This window comes from Acanthisitta chloris, unplaced genomic scaffold (assembly GCF_000695815.1).
Source record: "Acanthisitta chloris isolate BGI_N310 unplaced genomic scaffold, ASM69581v1 scaffold18348, whole genome shotgun sequence".
NCBI classification, from domain to species: Eukaryota; Metazoa; Chordata; class Aves; order Passeriformes; family Acanthisittidae; genus Acanthisitta; species Acanthisitta chloris.
In genome coordinates this window covers 54,086-62,247 of record NW_008687801.1, presented here as the reverse complement: position 1 = coordinate 62,247, position 8,162 = coordinate 54,086, and the positions used below count along the sequence as shown (strand labels likewise).

Below are 8,162 nucleotides of genomic sequence, written 5' to 3'. Positions count from 1 at the left end.
TGAAACTTTTGTTATTGCTAGTCCCCAAATTGATTCAGCAGCACTTTTTAAGGAGAAAATGCAAAACCCGTGTTTCATCTTGGTGTTTTATTACTTCTTAATATATGACAAAACAGACTTTTTATCCATCAGACAGGCAGCACTTAGCATTGCTAAACAGAAAAACACTTCCTAGTTTTAGCTTTTCATGTCCTGGTGAGTAAAGCGCTCCTTTTCCTCAAACTGCTTCTGCTATGGATTAACTCCACAGTGAAGATAAGTTTAGAACCTGCTAGGAACTTGTCTTGGCTAAGGGCAAAAGAAAGGAAGGGCTGACAGAACTAGAGTTGCACTTTTCAGCTCCTTACTATCAACTTGCAAATAGAACGGGCCGAGAAGAAAGGAAAGGTCTTGGCAGTGGGGATTTACAGCTCTTCTGTTTCACCACTTATTGGCACATTGATCTCAGTATGGTACTCCAAGGAGTCTCCTGAAGGCATCCAAGGTATTGGGGTTCTGTTGAAGGAGGGTCTGTTGCTGAAATTTTGATTATATATCATGAGAGATTCTGGAAGCACAGGGCAGATATCAAACTGAGGCACTTTGAAGGTCATCCGTTTGGCTGCTCTCTCATAACCCCCATAAGGCATGGCAGTCCTGGTATAGGGGAATACATGGAGTTAGTGAACAAAGCATAAACAGCAGGACTTAAAAAATATTTATCAAAGTTATTGAGATCGTAAATTTTGCCACTGTTGACGTTGCCTGGCCAACAAATCCCACATAAGAACATCTATGTGTCCATTGCCCATGTACTAAATCAGATATAAACATATATACACATTTCTGTGCACTTCTTTTGCCCTTGTTGCATCAATCTCCATCAAACCATACACCTTTCACACCTGATGGTCCCCTGTACACACAGGAGGCAGAGGCTGTATTATTGCAGGAATGAGTGGGACGTGGGTTTGTCCTCAGTACTGATGTTCCGAGGCGATGGAAGTGGGTGGCAAAATTGTATGGAAAGGTTAACAACAAATTGTTGCTGCCCTAGCTATATTTGTAAAACTTTCAGTTCTTCTCAGAAGCATCAGGAAGATCCTGATTCTTAACTGAAGTACTGTGAAGTATATGGCTTCTGATGGTAAGTATTCTTGCTGAACTCTTGAACTTTAACGGGCTGAAGTAATAAACAGTGGCAAGCTAAATCTTCCTGGTCAAATGGGGCGAGAAAGAAAGGGAAATAGGATTAACGTCTTCTTATCCAGCTGCATAGGTTTTCCATCCATAAGCTGAATTAAAATCTCTAGCTCTTACTGTATTTTCTCTTTGTAGTCTTCCAAACATTTCATCCACAGGAGACTGTGCTAAGCAAAATGACATGCAATTAAAACTTATTTACAGTGCACATGACAGGAGGGCTATGGTCAGAGTTATTGTGCTTTCTCATGTTAAATAAACTGAATTGAATATCTAAGAAGACTTACCGGTTAAAAGACTTGTAATGGGGGAAATCAGCTTTGGGACTATATGACAGTAAGTCCGTGGTGAACTGACTTTTGTCCTCAGGGCTGATACCCATCGCTCGTTCCCAAGGGGAGATGTAAGTTTTAAATATAGTGACTTTTTTGCCTCCTGACTTTCCATCTGTAAACAGAGGAAGGTAAAGCACTCTAGTTAGATGACTCTTACTCTAAATACATTGCCAGCTTTGTTTGCAGAGTCTGGAACTCCTAGATCAAGTTTGAGATTTTATGGATAGATTTCTCCTCAAAAAAGATGGTCCTACACCACTTCTGCCCTTTCCAGAAATGCAGGTTACTACAGTCTGAGAGCCACTCATCCAACAATTTGCATTAAAGCATATATTTGAAAGCTAATTTTTCACTCAGCTCTCTGACTGCTCAAATAAAGAGAACTAATTCCCTTACCTCATCACCTCTTTCACAAACTCAGGGGAAGCTTTATACAAGGCAAGATGCTATCTAATTTCTTAGTTAACATTTTTTGTACAAGAATCTAATTTTCATTAAAATTTCATTAAAAAAATAAAAACAACTACTCCCCTCTTTCTGTGTGAAGTACTTAAACTAAGTAGTTTACAAGAAAATTAATTGCTAGGGTCGAAAAATAAAAGCAGCTGGGATCCATCTCTGCAGTGAAAGCTATGGGATGATAATAATCCTCCTCACTGCACACAGAAATAGGATAACAATGGAGAAAAATCTCCTATAAGAAGGCTATAAGAGTCTAAGCAGATTTCTTTTTCACAAGGATTCCTAGAAAGGTAAAGACTGATTTTTATACAAAATGCACCTTCTTTCAGAATATAAGTGAAAAACTTTGGATTTTACAAGTCATTAATTTGGTTACTTATGGCAGTTGTTCCCGGTTTCTAAGCAAATTTGATTTTTGTTGTAAAAACCTACAGAGACTGTTAAAATAATGATTTCACCTGCTGATTCTCATGCAGGGTATTTGGTTCTAGAGATTTCTGGCCAAACTAAACAGACGATAAAATCAGGCAAAGACTAAACTGAATGAAAAATACTTTTACTCATAAATATATTACTTCGCTGCCCCAGTGGTGATTACCAGATAACTTTTAGAAATATTGCTGTTCCTTTCTGAAGATGATCCAAATAATGTTGTTCATTTAGGTAGAAGCTTTGATTTGAAATCAAGGCTGAGATATTCAAGGCTGATGTGTCAGATCAGACTGCTGAGCTTAAGACCTACTGTCTCTAGGTCAGTGTGAAACTTTTGAAAGGAAAGAGTATGCCATACTGGCATGGCATAGCCATAATGGCATACTGCTGTATCAGCCTTAGGAGTTCAGTAGTCAAGTTTCCAAAAGTTTCTTCGGTTCAGTCAAGGAAGGTATTTCTACTTCCTGCCTATGACTGAGCAACACAGAGACATGCAAACAAAACTACCAAGCTAAAGGCAGTTCAACTCTTCTAGACTTTGTGAAGGAACTTACTTTGGAAGAATTCAGGTTTTAGGCAAATTAACTTGTGTGTCCTTAAGAGTAAGTTTGGCATGAGGTCTGGTAACTTCAGCTATTTCTTATTCTTGCAGAGAGATACTTGCCTTTGCCTGTACCATCGCCTCCTTCTCCACCACTTCCAGATGATTTCCCCCCATGCTCCCCTTCGCCGTCTCTAGGGCCTCCTTTGCTTCCAGGCCTAGGAGGGACACCTGGATGCTGCTGTGTACTGGAGCCATGCTGTCCAGCTGTCACTCCTCCTACCATCCGCCCGTGGGCATAGCCATGAGCATCTTCCCCATAATGCCCTCCTGGCGGGATGAACTTCTGAAAGTGATCCTAGGGCAGAAGGAAAGAGAGTAGGGATCCCTGTTACAGGACATGGCCCATTTATATTTGCAGGATTGGGTCCCAGAACATGAACTCCTGAGCCTCTGTGAAGTGACCAATTTTGTGTCTCAGTTACAAAACCAGTGGCAGACCTTTGTGAGTGTTATTCTCAGTGTTCAATATGGGAGCAGTTGTTGGACCGCAGCAAGGGCAATGGGAGCACACACACCTCATAGTCATTTTATATGATCAGAGTGAGAAGGACATATGTATTGTCCCCAACCAAACCTAACCAGCAACAAGGCAAGAAAGAATATTGTAAAATTAAACTGGTCTTATTAAAATTAAGATGGTCTTATTTTCCAGGTCATTCACTCTCCCCAGTCCAGGCGAGAAGACACAATCTCTGCAGTACATAGTTACAGAGCAAACAGTCCTTGGCAGGACTTACAGATGCTGTGGTGCCAGCACAATGTCCTGTCTTTGCACACAGAAATTTTAATAAATACTTGTGTGGAATAGAAATTGATACAATATGTTCAGAAAATTGTGTTACGTATTGGTCATAAGTCGCATCAAAGCTTGAATCCTGTCAGACATAAAAAGGTATCTTGTGTATTACAAGCCACACAGCTATATAACACAAGTAACCTGCATTATAGCTCACGTATGGCCTTTCCTGCTGGAGTAGGAGATTGGCTCTAGATGCACAAAGACGCAACAAATGCAAATGAATGAAGTTGAATGAATCTGTGGTTCCTCGTGCTGCAATTCTACTTGTATGGAGCCATCTCAGGCAGTCAGTGGGAGACGGGAGTGCCAGCCTCAGTGCTGGCTCTCAAAGGGTTACAGCTTTCTCGGTGCTCTTACACCTAGCACAGTTTAGCAAAAAGAAGCTTTCCAGGCTGTAAACAGGCTTCCAAGGCCAGCTGTTCAGTCAGCTAAAAATAGATGAGAAGTGAAAACCCCACAAGGCTCAAGGCAGAATTAGCTAACCCTCTGCTCCCTGCGTCTCCCGCAACAGTGTCCAGGGTTTCACAGCAGGTCACCAGGCTGCAGCCCAGGCAGGCAGCCAGCTGCAGGCTGAAGTGGCAATGCCGGTGCCCCCAGGGCCTTTAGGGACTGTCTGTCCTTCTCCTAGCTGTAGGGAATTCCCTTTTTAGGAACAGAGGAGATAATGTTCCCCTGAATGTCAGGAAGCAGGGAGAGGGGAGAGGATTGTGAGCATTAAGCTGTACACTGGAGCTAGCAGGGCAATCTGCTCAATTATGCGTAGGAGCTATGTAGCTGTAAAAAGGCAAATTGAAAAAAAGGGTACTTTGAGGGCTAGGGGTCAGAATGAGGTTATTCTCAAAATGTTAATACACATGCAAGGTTAATGCTTCTACTGGTGTGCTCAGTGCTTTCAAAACACGTTTTGCATCTCTTTTCCTTCATGTTTCACCCATGCTGTGTGTGCCCTTCCTGAGAATTAAATGCTTATTTCTCTTTTCCTCTGGTTACCTACAAGCTCTCTCCTGGGAAAACAAAAAAAAAAAAGTAGTCACAAAACATCAGCATAACATGAGCTACAGTAAAATGGGCTAGTTTGAGTCTGTTCACAGCATTATTTGCTGTGACCAGGAAGGGGCATCATTGTCATCTAGTGTTACTTTAACTTGTAGGATTATCACTAAGTAGGAGTGAAGTTTCTCTGAAACAGAAGGTCTGCATCAGGAAAGCCACACCTAAATCTTATTTAGCAGCAAATTGAATTAGTTTGATTTGGTTTAGGCTAGTTCATGATTCTTCATGGACCCACAGGGAAAATATCTGATCTGCTGAAAGCAGACATCTCCATTCAAATGGGAAAGACCCATTTTCCATGCAATACCCTAGTCTACTCACCTGCTAGAACAAAAACATAATTTTCTTTAGTTTTGGCCACCACAATAGATTGTCTTAGTTCAGATTAACAGGAGGCAAAGGAAAATTAGTATTTTTGAAAGATTTTCCAAGACAGCAGAGCTCAGGGACATCAGCCTCGAGTAGGAGTGTCACCATAGTCAGATCTGGGGAGGTGCAGCTTTGCCTCTGGTACTTAGACAAAACCTCTGGTCAGAGCATTTGGAGTGAAATATGGCTCACACTTGAGGAGAATGCATATCTTGGGCCATTGCTAACAGCATGCTCACTTCATAAAAGCAGCCTCTCAGTTAGGTTGATTGGTGGAAGTTTCAGGAGAGAAGCCCAGGAATGTCAGCTGAGAAGGCTGATAACCTTTTCCTGTTAGCTCTGGGGACTTATCACACAGTTCCTCCATGGCAGGGTCTGCCCCATCTGTGCATTGCTGGAGGTACTGGATGTTATCAGTCCCTGGGCATCCCTAAATCCACTCTAACAAGAGAACAATTGTGGCAAGTTCATGTGATGTGTAGTCCCCTGGGTTGGCTAAACAAATTGAGCTCATGCCTTTCAAGTCCTTAATGCTAGCAAGAGCCTGTTCCTGCAGACTGAGTGCCTAGATGGACAAAGTCTGAATTCTCTAGAGCATGTGCCTAATAAAAACTAGATAATGAAAGATGATCCAACTAATAGAGCTGAGATCTCTAAGTATCTCAAGGCCCTGACGTCACTGCAGGCAGTCCCCAGGAGGAGACACTGTGTGCTCCCCTTCAGCTCCTCGCTGTGTCCTGAAGAAAATGATTGAGGCCACCAAATGTGTTTCTATTTCCACCTCACTGATAAAGAGCTCCCTAAATGTTTGATGCCTATGTAGTTACTAACACTTCTGAAGTTACTGGACTGTGTCCTCTCAGTGGCAGCCACTCAAATGCTCCTTAATGGTGGGATGGGAGATTTAAAATTCAGACACTTGGAGAGTCTCATAGATTGCCTGCTGGTTTTATGTGTGTGCCTAAATCCCTCATTTGGAATTGCATAGCCTTAAACCTATGATTCTCTTTCTTTTTTTAAAAAGCATGAAAATAAGAAGCTGTTAAAGTATCTTAAGCTAATTTTTTTTAAACTTGCTACCCCAAGAGGCACAGCAGGTTTGAGCTCCTGCATTCTATTTCCAGGTCTACTTCTGACATGCTGTTTAATCTTAGGCAAATTATTTTTTGCCTCTGTGCCTGAATTTACACATCTAAATAACAGATATTTTTATTTAATGCTACCCAAGATTAGATATATCTTATTTGTGTATTTTGTGCCATCTTTGCTGCATTTTCTTTGGGGATTAAAGAAAATGAGTTTCAGAAATTTGGTCCAGAGTTTTCTCACAGTGCTGCAACAAATTGCTGTGATAAATAAAAGGCTGTTCCTTTCTATCACTCTGCTTTTTCCACACCAGTCACTTCTTGAATAAGAATGCATCAGACTTCAGGTTCACTCTCATAAAGCTTTGGGTATGGTTGGGATGTCGAGGTCTTCTGCACCAATCCACCTCCAGCACAGCAAGACTCATTTGTTAGACAAGTTACATCTTGCCTGGCTTGCTCCACTGAGGTCATAACCTGAGACGTATCTCAGCTTGTGAATATCCCATAGTGTTTGTTCAAGATGTTTACTATTCCCTGCAGAACAGTATTCCTAGAAAAAATTGTTTTCCTAACATTCTCCCTTTACCTCCAGTGATCTTGGCATTCTTCTAGGTGCATTGAAGAGCAAACAGAGCCATCAGTGCATGCTTGTGCAATAAACCTAGTAGCAGCATGATAAATAACATATTTGTTTCTCCATCCTTATGCTTTCCTTCACACACTGTATCATGTCTGGCTGTTTTACATGTAAGATCTCTGAGGCAGGTGGGATGTGTCCTCTGTGAAGCATCACTTCTGGCATGGTAACATAACCACTTTGATTATCTTCCTGCTACCTCTGCCTACTCCTCCGAGTCCTTGTTCAGCAGCAAAAGGAATACTGAGTAACTCCTGCCATTATCCAGAAGAACAGTAATCTTTAACCCTTGAAACAGTAATTCGTGTAACCCTTTTTCAGTCCTTATATTTTGTTTCACAGTTGCTGTCAGCTTATCTGGAGAGACCTCTTGACTTGAAGTCCAGCAGAAATTGCCAACATGTGTTCAGCTTGTTTTCATATAAGCATTGCCAAAATTGGAAACTGCATTTATTTTAACTTGTGGGTGAGTCTGAGAAAGTATCACGGTGGGGGTTTTGTACTAGTTGTCTACTCAGATATTCATTATTTCACCTTCCTAATGGTTTTAATTTAAGGCTGGTAGTAAAGCATAAAGGGGGAGGGGGTGGGGAGTCTTCTATGTGTAACCCAAATCAGGACACAGGTTTTGACTAGCAGAAAGACTGTGTTTAAGGATCTTAACTTGAAGAAAAACAGTATAACCACAACATCCCAAAAACATAACTGTGATTTTGTGTTCAGTTTCAACTTGATGATAGCAGGAAGGTCTTACACAGAGGTTCCCAAAGCAGAGGTGGGACCTTATAAGGAGTTAGGCTGTAAGGCTGTAAGGCTTAAAAACATTGTTTCACACAATCTTTATGTGTTCAAGGCCAAACAAACTTAGCACTACAGCATGGAGAAAAGATCTATAAAATGCTGATCTATTAATTGCTAAACAGTGAAGTGGGATTTAGGAGATCCAAAGATAAGACTGAGACCCTCTGTATGATTTTGGGTGACTCGTTAATCTACCCCTTGGTTCAATTTCACCATTAAAAAGTAAATCTAGTCATTTCCTTCAGTTGGACAAATGCTACAGTAAGATGGGATTTTATCATGGTCTTTAGTCAGTATAAATTGCATCTTGCAGCCTCATAGTGAGGTTGATAATATCCTCTGAGACATGGAGAGAGCCACAGTTCCTGCAACAGGGTGGCACAACCTGAGATGAGGAAAC

The 8,162-nt window shown here is 41.3% G+C and overlaps 1 protein-coding gene across 2 annotated transcripts in view; it reads right to left on the bottom strand.

Moving 5' to 3' along the window:
• Positions 1 to 331: 331 nt before the first annotated feature.
• MYOZ1 (myozenin 1) overlaps positions 332 to 8,162 on the bottom strand; it is a 15,048-nt gene continuing 7,217 nt past the window's right edge. For both annotated transcript variants that reach the window (XM_009080772.1, XM_009080771.1), the window contains exons 3-5: positions 3,076 to 3,310; positions 1,470 to 1,629; positions 332 to 636 (exon numbers count right to left, since the gene is read on the bottom strand). In XM_009080772.1, coding sequence (XP_009079020.1) covers positions 405 to 636; positions 1,470 to 1,629; positions 3,076 to 3,310 — 627 coding nt within the window. In that variant the 3' untranslated portion in view covers positions 332 to 404. The remainder of the gene's footprint in view (positions 637 to 1,469; positions 1,630 to 3,075; positions 3,311 to 8,162) is intronic.